The sequence below is a fragment of the Natrix helvetica genome, assembly GCF_964273705.1.
Source record: "Natrix helvetica genome assembly, chromosome: 8".
In the NCBI taxonomy this organism is placed as follows: Eukaryota; Metazoa; Chordata; class Lepidosauria; order Squamata; family Natricidae; genus Natrix; species Natrix helvetica.
This window is the reverse complement of record NC_138559.1, coordinates 5,945,403-5,958,710: the sequence shown is the minus strand read 5'-3', so window position 1 is coordinate 5,958,710 and position 13,308 is coordinate 5,945,403. Positions and strand designations below refer to the sequence as shown.

At 47.3% G+C, this 13,308-nt stretch overlaps 1 protein-coding gene across 1 annotated transcript in view; it reads right to left on the bottom strand.

Annotated features, from left to right (window-relative positions):
* Nucleotides 1-13,308, bottom strand: part of FAM178B (family with sequence similarity 178 member B) — a 276,725-nt gene that overhangs the window by 174,024 nt on the left and 89,393 nt on the right. Inside the window, exon 10 of the mRNA XM_081960741.1 lies at nucleotides 8,924-9,047. Within this exon, the coding sequence (XP_081816867.1) occupies nucleotides 8,924-9,047 (124 nt within the window). The remainder of the gene's footprint in view (nucleotides 1-8,923; nucleotides 9,048-13,308) is intronic.

Below are 13,308 nucleotides of genomic sequence, written 5' to 3'. Positions count from 1 at the left end.
AGTGTGGTGACCAAAACTGGATGCAGTATCCTAGGACTGGTCTTAACTAAGGCTTTAAGACTTTGGAGAATAGCTTGACCCCCTCCTCTCTGTGGCAGCCCCTCAAATATTGGAAGACTATCATATCTCCCCTGGTCCTTCTCTTCACCAGACTGGCCGTGTCCAGTTGGGATGGGAAGGATGAGATGGGAAGGATGAGGCTCTGATTTGGAGATGGTTTCAAAGAGACTAAGAAGAGCGCCACTAGTCACTGCCCACCTGACCTAGGGCAAAAGTGTACAAAATCATTTGAGGGCTGATGGCCATTCTTGGTCTTCGGATGGCACGTCCAAGGTCACATTCTGACTTGGGGTAGTTATTGTCAGTGGGCTCTACAGGCTGCCCCAAAAGTCTTGGGGACTGCAAGCGGCTTCAGGATTTCGGATCACCTCCCATGCAATTGGAAGATAAGGGGGGGGGATCCATTTCTTGCCAGAAATCTCTCTGCTCCGTCCCCCAACGAAAAGCCCTCAGATGCAGGAGATGCAAAATCCTTTGTCTGGCCTTGTGTTTCTTCAGCCTGGGCTCGATAAGAACGCTGGCACAGATAGTATCAGGATGCTGCTAAATAACATTCCTAGCTCTCAAGCGAAGAGCTCCTTTGCTTTCCATCGTAAAGAGCTTTTGGTTGGAATCTTTGGGCCATTCATGGAGGCACTCGTGCAAATCCTGAATTCGGTCTGCTTATCAAGAAACCACTCTTGAAATAACATTTCTGCTCACCATTATTGTCTCCTAAGTGCACTGTCAGGCAATGGCCCTTCCAGCAGCCAAATCAGAGGAGGAGGAGGAGGAGGCGTGGGAGTGAGGGTCAGCATCAAGGCAACGTGAGAGCTCTCAGGAGGAAGAGGGAACGGAGCTGTCAGAAAGAGAGAGACAGAGGCGGAGCCTGGCCCATCCGTCAGCCCTCAGATGGTGAGTCAACAGCCCCCAGGTCTGGAGGTGGCTGATGAGGAAGAGGAGGAACAGCTGGGTCCAGTGCCTGACGCACGGATGCACAGAATGAAGATGAGAGGAGAACAATGGAAATCTATGGGCCGGTCCTCGGGACGGAAGAGCCATTGCTGCTAGCGAAGCCCCACCCTAGCTCTGGGGATAAAAGGAAAGGGGCGGAGATGAATAGATGTGTAAGACAACTATTGATCTTCCAGGTGGACGGACTATTCTATTTCTATTCTTTCATTCTCTATTCTGCTCTGTTCTATTCACACTGAGTTTCTTAGGCCAAATTATCTCAGTTAGGAAGCTGAAAAGTTGGTTTGCAATCTTTTAGAACAAAATACAAATCCATCTTTTTCTGGAAAGCAGTTTTAGGGCTTTACCCCTGGGAGATGCTCCTGCAGATTATCAGAGGCCAGGTTTCCTAGCAGGCCATCTGTACGGGCATCCTCTGGCCACCCCTTACAATAATTAGAAATTGTCAGTTGCTGTACAGGTAGTCCTCGATTTACAACCACAATTGAGGCCAAATTTTTTGCCACTAAGCGAGATGGTTATTAAGTGAATTTTGGCCTGTTTTACAACCTTTCTTGCCACAGTTGTTAAGTGAACCACTGCAGTTGTTACATAAGTAACACCGTTGTTAAGTAAATCTGGCTTGCCCACTGCCTTCGCTTGTCAGAAGGTGGCAAAAGAGGATCAAGTGACTTTGGGAATGGTGAAAATGGTCATAAGTGTGAAAAACAGCCGTAAGTCACTTTTCCAGTGCCATTTTAACTTCAAACTGTCACTAAAAAACCTGTTGTAAGTTGAGGACAACTGGCATTTGATAAAATGGTACCAGCAGTGTACAAAGCTAGCGCCCACCCCTTCCCTAGAAGAGTGAAATATTTAAAAAGCCAGAATATTATATTTCCCTAAAGGAGAAACATGTTTTTAAAGACAGAAAGTAGCCTCCAAGTCTTCCTTAATAGTCCCAGCAGGACGGGGCCAGCCTATCTACAAGACAAAAGACCTTCAGCTCCAGGGTGATGGGCTTAAGACATGGCCCTCCAGGACATCATTGGACCATTTAGCAGAAGACACAGAGCCCACTGCATTGCAATCTCCTAAGGACACTGCATCACCCGGCAAACTTCAACCAAACTAGGAGCTCAGACAAACATGACCCCCTAGGAATCTGACAATAGCCAATACAATACATGTGTCAGGCGTGCAGCCATTTTTTCTTGCGGATCTCAGGCCCGCCACACTTGCTATTATTCTCCTATGCATTTTCTATTGTGGGAAAAAGGGAGGGGGGATTGTACGGAATTAGAAGATATGAAGCCATAACAAAATTCTTTCTAGAAAGCCAAGGTCATCTTTTGGCTCTGCACCTCTGCACCTGACCGGAACTGGATGGATGGAACTGCCAGCATAGCAGTGGGAGATTGGACCACGTGATGGACTTGTGGATGTGCAATTGAGCAATACTTTGCCTTGGACTCTGATTTACTTTTGGGTGCTATTTGGAGACCTGACAACATGTTCTTGCACAGGAACAGGAAGCTCAAGTTCAAAGCTCCAAGAGAAGGTATAAAAAAACCCTCCCTCTCAACTCCAAGGGGTCAGCTGCCCAGGACCTGCTTCATCATTAAACCATCTTTCCAATCAGCCTCCATGTTTCTGGTGTCCTTTGGTGCCTGGTGTCTTGGGACTAAACCAGGTGGATATTTTTTCCAACTGCAGTCACCAGGGTTGGTCACAGCTGCCTTGTTGCTGGAGGTGCAACTCAGGAGTTTAAGAGATTTTACTCATCTGGTTTAGATGTCTTATTGGTGCCATCTCTGGAGCTCATCTTAAAAACGATTGTCAATGTGCCTCGGAACTGATTGCTGCGTGTTAAAAAAATGCATATATTCCCCAATAAGTGGAATCTATCAAGACATCAAGAACATCCTTCCTTCCTTTCAATTGGTGACCTAGATATTGCAACAGCTAAGCTTAAGTAGCTCACCTAGATTATTGCCAATTTGGCTCAGTATAAGTCTTCACAGTCAACTAATAAAATAATCTTTGCATAAAGTGTTCAATCTGCATAATGCATTCCGCTCACAGTGAACTCCATGAATTTAAAAGAGGCTTTTTTTCCTGGGCTCAGCCGCCTCTTTCCATTTTAAAAGCTTTGCTGTAAACCATTATCTACACGTATAAACTATACCCAGGAATCACAGCACAGGCCCCAGACCTTCTATTATCATCATCGCAGAAAGGAAGAAATGAAAGCGTGATAAAATGATTTTTAAAATGAATTCAGCACCAATGGAGTTTGGTCGATTAAATCCATTTTTAAAGGGCTTATTTATTTATTTATTCATTTGCTTTCTGCTTTTCAAGTTTGCTTTAAAAGATACCCCTTTACGAGCACCGAAAACAAGAAGTAAAATAATGGTATAATTAAACTATTTAAACAGCTAGCTGGATACCCGTGCTTCGCTACGAAACTATGTGATCGGGCTTGCTAAACCGACACTTACAGCTTGAAAATTAATGAGTAGTTGCAATCGGCCTCTTCTCTCCCTCAGGCTGGCCCCACAGACGCCTCTCCTATCTTATCCCCTTCTCTCCCTCAGTCTGGCCCCATTGATCCTCTCCTATCCCTTTCTCTCCCTCAGGCTTGTCCCACAAAAGCATCTCTTATCACATCCCCCTCAGGCTTGCCCCACAGAGGCCTCTCCTATATTATGGTTAGGTTTATGGTTTATTAAATTTATAGACCGCCCCCTCTCCCCGCAGGGACTCGGGGCGGTGTACAGACCGTTCATATATAAAAACAACAAAACATGACATAAAACACCAGACAGAACAACGCAAACATACAGTCTATATATATAACCCAAACCCATTATCACCTTCTCTCCCTCAGGCTAGCCCCATTGATCCTCTCCTATCCCCTTCTCTCCCTCAGGCTGGCCCCACAGAGGCCTCTCCTATCTTATCCTCTTCTCTCCCTCAATCTAACTCCTTAGCATCAGGGCGTTTTTCAGGTGGGGAGGGGGAGTAGAATGCCTAACTCCTGATAGTAACTCCTTAGTATCAGTGTGTTAATAATAATATAAGAAATACTAAGGATCTGATGGTCATTTCAAAAAATCCTTTCTTAGCGAGCACCTAGAAGCCAAGAGGACCATAGGTGCCAAATTTCAAGTTTGTAGGCTTTACACTTCTGGAGATTTGGTGATGATGTGAGAGTGATATTTCACTTAGATAGATAGATGGATGGATGGATGGATGGATGGATGGATGGATGGATGGATGGATGGATGGATGGATAGATATATGATTTATTACTGTCAATTCTGTGGTCATGAGTATCTCAACAAAATGACCCATAGATTAAAGGTGTTTCTGTTAAGAATATGCAGGTAATCCTCAATTTAAAACAGTTCATTTAGTGACCATTCAAAGCTGTAACATCTCTGAAAACGTAATCTATGACCATATTTCACACTTATGACCATTGCAGCATCCCCATGGCCACATGATCAAAATTCAAGCGCTTGGCCACTGACTCAAGAGTTATGACGGTTGTCTTGTCCTGGGGTCATGTGATCCACCTTTTGCGACCTTCTGACAAGCAAAGGGGCAAGCCAGATTCACTTAACAACGGTGCTACTAATATACCTACTGCAGCCATCCGCTTAACTACTGTGGCAAGATAGGTCATAAAAATGGGGCAAAATTCACTTAACAACTATCTCAAAATATTTATGATGGTGGCATTGTTCTGGGCTCATGGGATCCCCTTTTGGACCTTTCTGACAAGCAAAGTCAAGGGGGAAGCCAGATTCACTTAATGGCCATGTTACTAACTGAACAACTGCAATGATTCACTTAACAACCAGTTTGCCAAATAAATGGCATTTACTTCCAGTTTTTGGCAAAACCACTTGTGGACTTCAACTTCCTGAATTCTCCAGCCAGCTCTGCAAGATTGCAGAGGAAGGGTTTACAAAGAGAGTAAATTATGCTGTCTGGAGAATCCAGGGAGTTGAAGTCCACAAATCTTAAAGTTGCCAAGTTTGAAGACCTCTGGTTTGGGTGATTTCCCCCAAATTCCACTGAACATGTCACCTAGCCTGGTAACACACCATTGCTTAGCTTAACAATTGGCAGGTTCACCTAACAACCATTTATTTGCTTAACAACAGTGGTATTCGCTTACAAATTGCCACAAAAAAGGTCGTAAAATCAACTATTGACCAAATTTACAACTGGCATGAGTTACAACTGAGGTGGTCGTAACTCAAGAACTGCCTGTCTAAGCTTTTAAGGCCTTGGAAATTATATCTGAGTTTTTCCTAGCCTGGTGCCCAGGATATCCAGAGAACATCATATTGGACATGGATGGCATGAAAAGATCTCAAGAACATGAATGCTTGCTCTTATCCACAGCTGCTTTCTTCTTAGAATAGAGAATAATAGAGCTGGAAGGGACCCTGGAGGTCTTCCAGCCCAACCTCCTGCTTAAGCAGGAGACCTTATACTGTTTCAGACAAATGGCTGTCCACTCTTCTTAAAAACCTCCAGTGTTGGACAATTTACAACTTCTGGTGGCAAGCTGTTCCACTGGTTAATTGTCCTCACTGTTCTAGGTTGCTTCTGCCCTTGATTACTTTCCATCCATTGCCCTTCCTTCCTTCTTTTCCTCCCACCCACAAACCCATAGAATAATAGAATAGCAGAGTTGGAAGGGACCTTGGAGGTCTTCTAGCCCAACCCTCTGCCCAAGTAGGAGACATTATGCCATTTCAGACAAGTGGCTTTCCAGTTTCTTCTTAAAAGCCTCCAGTACTGGAGCATCCACAACTTCTGGTGGCAAGCTGTTCCACTGGTTAATTGCCCCCACTGCGGGGAAGTTTCTCCTTAGTTCCAAGTTGCTTCTCTCCTTGATTAGTTTTCATCCCCTGTCTCTTGCCTTGCCTTCTGTGGCTTTGGAAAATAAATTGACCCCCTCCTCTTTGTGGCAGCCCCTCAAATATTGGAACGCTGCTATTCTGTCCTCCCCCCTAGTCCTCCTTTTCTCTAGATTGGCCATGCCCAATTCCTGCAACTGTTCTTTCTATATTTTAGCTGATGGGTTCCTTTATGGGCATTCTTTCATCAGGATTAGACCTAAAAGAGAGTCAATAAAACTCTTCAAGCGAACAAAAAGAATGAATGACTTGTTGCTCTTAAGAGTCTATATACAATAAGAACAGAAAGAAGCTTTAAAAAGAACCTGAAAACAATTTCCTACTACCACCATTCTCCATTACGTGCACACCAATATTTACTGTTCTGTTTTGGCCTCTAGTCAAAGCAGACTAGATAGAGCTTGCTGGTTCTGCAAAAAAACAGAACAGAACTGTGGAATGCATTTCTCACCAGAAGCAAAAAAGAAGATGTGCAATAAGGACATTTCCAAATTACAGCCCTCCAATCCCACCCTTTTCCCATTTCCAGAGAGAGCAAATTGGCTGCAAGCCCTTAACAATTAAGAACAAAAAGGGATCCAACTAAGATGTTATAGACATTTTCTTTATATCACCCCTACAATGTTTCAGAATTGGGCAAAGCAGTACATAAGCAAGCCCCGAAGTAAGAATCCATGCATGCTATTCCCAAGGGCCAAAAAAACATCTTGTCTGGAACATTCCCGATTTCACGGTTGCCCACAAAACAATCTATGAAGCTGCACAGTGTAATGGCTCCCGAAAGAAAGCGACACAAATTCGAGAATCACAATCCCTGCGAGGAAATGAAGTCAACAGAAGCGAACTCGACAGGCTGAATAGGGTGCGATGCCTGCCCCCTTGTTTTTATCCTACCTAACCAGTAATTTCTAGTTCCTCTGCTACAGATCAAATTGCCAACATACTCCCATATTGCCAGCAAATGGCCACAGGACTGGAAAAGGTCCGTTTACGTTCCAACTCCAAAGGAAGGCAATGCCAAAGGATGTTCAAACTACCACACCATTGCACTCATTTCACATGCTAGTAAAGTTATGCTCAAAATCCTACAAGCTAGGCTCCAGCAGTATGTGCATCGAGAACTACCAGAAGTACAGGCAGGATTTAGAAGAGGCAGAGGAAACAGAGATCAAATTGCCAACATACACTGGATCATGGAGAAAGTTAGGGAGTTCCAGAAAAACATCTACTTCTGCATCATTGACTATGCTAAAGCCTTTGATTGTGTGGATCACAACAAATTGTGGCAAGCTCTTAAAAAGATAGGAGTACCAGACCATCTTAATTGTCTCTTGTGAAACCTACATGCGGGTCAAGAAGCAACAGTGAGAAATGGACACGGAACCACTGATTGCTTCAAAATTGGGAAAGAAGTCCGGCAAGGCTGCCTATATGCAGAGCACATCATTAGAAAGGAGGGGCTAGATCAGTGATGGCGAACCTATGGCACGCGTGCCACAAGTGGCACGCGGAGCCATTTGTCAGGGCACACGAGGCGCTGCCCTGTCAGCTGGCCAGCGCGCATGCGCACGCTGGCCAGCTGAGTTCACCTTTTTAAAAGCTATTTTTCACCTTCACCAGGCTCCAGAGGCTTTATAGAAGCCTGGGGAGGACGAAAAGAGCTTCCCCCGCCCCCCCGGAGGCTTCAGGGACCGTCCGGAGGCTTCCCTGAAGCCTTCAGAGCGCTTAAAACGACCCTCCGAGCAAACCGGAAGTGACTGGAGCCTGGGGAGGGCGAAAAAAGCATGTAAAAATGGGGGGGTTGCGCATTGTGCACGCATGCGCACTGGGGGGTCGCACATTGCTTTGTGGGTGCGGCACGCCTGCACACGACCCCCCTGCGCTCACCCCACTTGTGGCACGCAAGCCAAAAAAGGTTCGCCATCGCTGGGCTAGATGAATGAAAAGTTGTAATTAAGATTGTCAGGAAAAATATCAACAACCTCAGATATGCAGACGATACCACCCTAATGGCAGAAAGTGAAGAGGAACTAAAAAGCCTCTTGATGCGGGTGAACGAGGAGAGTGCAAATAAGGTGGCTTCAAACTCAACATTAAGAAAACGAAGATCATGGCATCCGGCCCTCTCAATTCCTGGCAAATAGATGGGGAAGAAATGGAGGTAGGGACAAATTTTATTTTCCTAGGCTCCAAGATCAGCGCAGATGGAGACTGCAGCCAAGAAATTAAAAGACGCTTGTTCCTGGGGAGAAAAGCTATGGCAAATCTAGACAGCAAACTAAAAAGCAGCGACATCACCCTGCCAACAAAATTGCCTAAAGGCTATGGTTTTCCCAGTTGCAATGGATGGCTGTGAAGGTTGGACTTTAAGGAAGGCTGAGTGCCAAAGAATGGAGGCCTTTGAACAATGGGGCTGGAGAAGACTCCTGCGAGTCCCTTGGACTGCAAGGCGATCCAACTGGTTGGTCCTAGAGGAGATCAACCCTGACCATATCCTGAAGAGGAAACTCAAAGACTTTGGCCACCTAATGAGAAAGAAGGACTCCCTGGAGAAGAGCCCAATGCTGGGAACGATGGAGGGCAAAAGAAGGGGACAACAGAGAATGAGGTGGCTGGATGGAGTCAACGAAGCAGTAGGCGTGAGCTTAAATGGACTCCAGAGGATGGTAGAGGACAGGAAGGCCTGGAGGAACGTTGTCCATGGGGTCACGATGGGTTGGACCCTATTCTTCTACAATTTACATTGGTGTGCTCCAAAGATATGCAGTCTCTCTTTTCTTGCCTAAACTTGCATCCCATCAGTCACTGGATTGGTTTAGACTTGGTCCTACCTGTGTCAACATGGCCTCAGTTTGTAGATTCTCTCAGGTCTAATATCTTTTCCCCCCTCCCATATACACAAAAAAGCCTCTGTGTTGCAACAAGGGGGACAAACAACAGAGGGACAAAATTGCAAGCAGGCATTGCAGAGATAAATCTCAACTCACTCTAAGATCTCCGATATGAATTCGTGCTCAACGAGTCCAGCGGGGAACAAGGTAGAAGCACAGGCTCCAAAATTGTAGAAGGCTTGGGTGATGTCCTTCAGCTCCGGGCACCAAAGACCAGCGTCTGCGAAGAGGAGAACAAAGGGCTTGAGATCAGGAGACCAAAAGGGAGAAGAAGAGAACTTGTGATCGGATTTCTGGGTTTACTAGCAGTTCGAAGGTAAATATTCCTTGCCATACCCACAGCTACTCTTCCCAAGCGTGGGAAGAAATATCCATCTGGTTCAGTTCCGAGCTCGGAGAAAAGATACTGGAAACACAGAGGCTAATTGGAAAGATGGTTTATTGATGAAGCAGAACCCACATGGTGGCTTGTGGTTCTGGGCAGCTGACCACATAGAGTTGAAAGTGGGTGGTTTTTTTATACCTTCTCTTGGGCTTTGCACTTGAGCTTCCTGTTTCTGTGCAAGGCTATGTATTCTATTGGCTTTTGTCAGAGTCACAGGGGACCATGTAGGTGTCAGGCCTGCAGCCATATTCCTCTTGGATCTTTGGCCTGCCACACTTTCTATTATTCTACTATGCCTTTTCTATTGTGGGAAAAGGGGAGGGGGGATTGTACGAGTTAGATGATATGCAGCCATAACAACATTCTTTCTAGAAAGACAAGGTCATCCTTTGTCTTTGAACCTCTGCACCTGGCCAGAACTGGATGAGTGGAACTGACAGCATAGCAGTGGGAGATTGGACCATGTGATGGACTTGTGAGTGTGGGGACAAGAACTTGAACTTTCAACTGGGTGGGAAAAACCAAGAAGTTTTCAGATTCGGGTTTTCCCAGATGTGCCAACATGGCTCTCTTAATAAATTGGAACTTTGAGGAATCCTTTGCCTTGGACCCTGATTTAATTTTGGATGCCATTTGGAACCCTAACATTAGGGGTCATAGCTGACTCTATAGGCAAAGTACAAATCCTAGGTATTCGTCTGAGCTAAGTTTGGTTGAAGTTTGGAGGGTGATGCAATAATTCCTTTGCCCTGTGTTGGCTCTTGGCTGAAGGCTAATCTGCCTTTGCTCAGACTTTGCTGCAGGGAGTAATGGATTTCCAAATCCGCATTTCTAAAAGCTGTCCCATTTCAGTAGCTGGGGCTCTGAGTTTCTGTCTCCCTTAAGATTTTTTCTTTTTCTTTTAGAGGAAATATTTTATCCTGCCTTTTTAAATATTTCCCAAAAGATTTCATTCTTCTGGGATGAATACACAAGATTCCATGATAAAAAGACATCCCAGATTCTTGGGGTACCTTAGCAACATGATCTATTACCAAGGTCCCAATATGGCACCTCAAACCATCAGTTGTTTCTTGGTATCTACTTTTCTTATTTTCAAAAATATACTTTCTGTTAAAACAAACGAAGGAATTACCAGAATACAATACATATTGTCTAAATTCAACTTAAATTTACCCCCCTCCCCAGTGGTGGATTCCGGATCCCATCGCAACCGGTACACTGTGCACGGGGCCGGGCGTCCTAGTCGGGCTTGCGCGTTGCACATGCATGAGCACGCCACCGCCCGGTGACACCCAGCCGCTTGTCAGGGATCGCGCAGGTATCGCACGCTGTGCGCGCGTGCGCAATTAGCCGGTTGTGTTATAAACAGCTATGGAACACGGGCGGGCAGGTGGGCTAAATGAGCCACCGTACTGGTATGGTGGCTGCTACTCTCGGCTTCTACTGGTATGGCCTGGTATGGACCCAGAACCTACCGCTGCCCCTCCCTAACTGCCTCTGGGCTTTATCCATGAGCGATGAGTGACTGCAACCTAATAACTTTGTTCTGAATTACAGGCACCTGTCTAAATAATCAGCAGTGGACTGAGAAGATTGACCTGGAAGACTGAGAAGCTCCACAGAAATCAAGCTAGGAGGTCTCTCGTTCAAGGCGTGTGAAGATTGGGGCTGCAAAGAGTCATGGGCATTCATGGCTGGCCCAGATCTTTGGTCCACTGATTTTAACTGCTTCAGGAAACGAGCCAAAGTAGCAATTTCATAGCTTCCCACGGTGCAGTGAGGTTTGACTCAGAGCTGCCAGTAGGACACCATTGTTCTGACCGAGGCTTCCCAAGAGACTGAAACAAACTCCTTGTCGCGACAAAACCCCCTTTTATTAATTTGCTGTGAATTCTGCCCATTCACATCCAGCAGTCTTTCAAGGGAGGATTTACAGTCACAGACCTTATCTGGCTTGGAGAGCTGACAGGCCGAGATCTGCAAAACTTGGCAAGGAGTCTCGGAGGGTCACGAACCATTGAGGTGAACTAATGGTCTCCTGCAAACTCCACTCCCCTTTCTCTCCTCTTTTATTCCCTCTGGGAGGGGCCATTCACCATCCATCCGTGGCCTTACTCCCAAGTCAACCCCTGTTCCTTAGCTGTTCCCTTTGTCTGGCAACTCTGTGCATCCACACACTGGGAACAGGCTCCAGCTGTTTGTCTGCCTCACTGACGTCTGACTCTGAAGGCAGCTGATAACTGTCATATGGCCCTGGCCCCCTCTCTGCCTCCAACACAGAGCCCTCATCAGAACCTTTCCTAGACTCCAGGACTGGTCTATGTTCCTCCCCAACCTCCTCACTGTCCGAATCTGCTGCCAGCTCTGCTGACTACTGGCGGGCCACAACAGGCACAAACACAGCTGCCAGTATCTTCTCTTACTGCTTTGGCTTCTTGCTGGGCACAGTTGGGAGAGGCCAAGATGCCCCTTGGAGCAACTGGGCTGGGGAAATGAATGTGAGGAGGGGATGCCAAGGTGCCCCAACATTTTAGCTACAGAGGGGAGGAGACTCCCAAGAGTGAGGGGTGGGGAGGGCCTGCCTGCTCCGCAAATGCCAGAAGAAACTCTGCAAAACTCTCTTTGCAAGGTGTCATCTCAAGCTAGAGCTAATCCCAAACTTAATCAGCTTAGTTTTTTAAGCCCCGGGATGTCACGGGAGGCGTAGGGAAGCAGACGTAGATAAAGACCTCTTAGAGGAGATTTCTACCCAAGTTCTGCATCCTGGCTATTCCCTTTTCTATCTCTTCTCTTTTGCTGGAGGCGCTGATAACCCCGCGGGCCCCTCCAGGTGACCCTAACACTCCCCGGGCCTTGTGATCAGAGAGGAAGGGGTCTTTGGCCCAAACCTCTGCTTTGCTTTGCCAGCCGTTTGCGGCCTGCTCTCTGTTCAGTTGAACAACTTTTCCAAATGGAGGAGGAGGAGAAGGAGGAGAGGAGGAGGGAGGAGGAAGAGGAGGGGAAGAGGTGGGAGGGATAATGGGAGGAGAGGGAGGAGGAAGAGGAGGAGGAGAAGAGCAGAAGAGAGAGGGCAGAGGAGGAGGGGAGGGGATAGGGAAGGGAGGGACAGTGAGAGGAGAGGGAGGAAGAGAAAGGGAGAGGGAGGAGATGAAGGGGGAGAGAGGGAGCAGGAAGAGGAGGGGAGGGGATGGGGAGGGACAGTGGGAAGACAGGGAGGAGGGGGGAGGAGCGGAAGAGGGAGAAAGGGAGAAGGAAGAGGAGGGGAGGGGATAGGGAAGAGAGGGATGATTGGATGAGAGGGAGAAGGAGGATGGGAAAAGCGGGAGATGGAGGGAAGAGGGGAAAGGATAGGGGAGAGAGGGAGTAGGAAGAGGTTGGGATAGGGGAGGGATGGACAGTGAGAGGAGGAGGAGGAGGGAAGGAGTGGAAGGGGGAGTTGGGGAAGGGGGAGAAAGGGAGAAGGAAGAGGAGGGGAGGGGGTAGGGAAGAGGGATAATTGGAGGAGAGGGAGGAGGAGGATGGGAAAAGCGGAGGGAGGAGGGGAAAGATAGGGGAGAGAGGGAGCAGGAAAAGGAGGGGATAGGAGAGGGATGGGCAGAGAGGAGGAGGAGGGGGGAGAAAGGGAGCAGGAAGAGGAGGGAGGGGATAGGGGAAAGAGGGACAGTGGGTGGAGAGGGGAAGGATGGGAAGAGTGGGAGGAGAGGGGATGGGATAGGGGAGAGAAGGAGCAGGAAGAGGGTAGGGGATGGGAATGGAGCGACAGTGGAAGGACAGGGGGAGGAGGAGGAGAAAGGGAGAGGGAGGAGGGGAGGAAGTGGATGGGACAGGGTAGGGGAGAGAGGGAGCAGGAAGAGGGTAGGGGAGAGAGGGACAGTGGGAGGACAGAGAGGAGAAGGAAGGAAGGAAGGAAGGAAGGAAGGAAGGAAGGAAGGAAGGACGGAAGGGAGCTCCTTCCTTCCAAAATGGGTGGTCCTCCACAATTACCTAATGGGTCCTGTCCTGTGCAATTTGGAAGATGCTCAGCTGGGACCGGGCATGGCATAGGAGCAGTAAAAATCCTCTGGGGATTTGGAAGGAAAATGGAGGAAGTGGG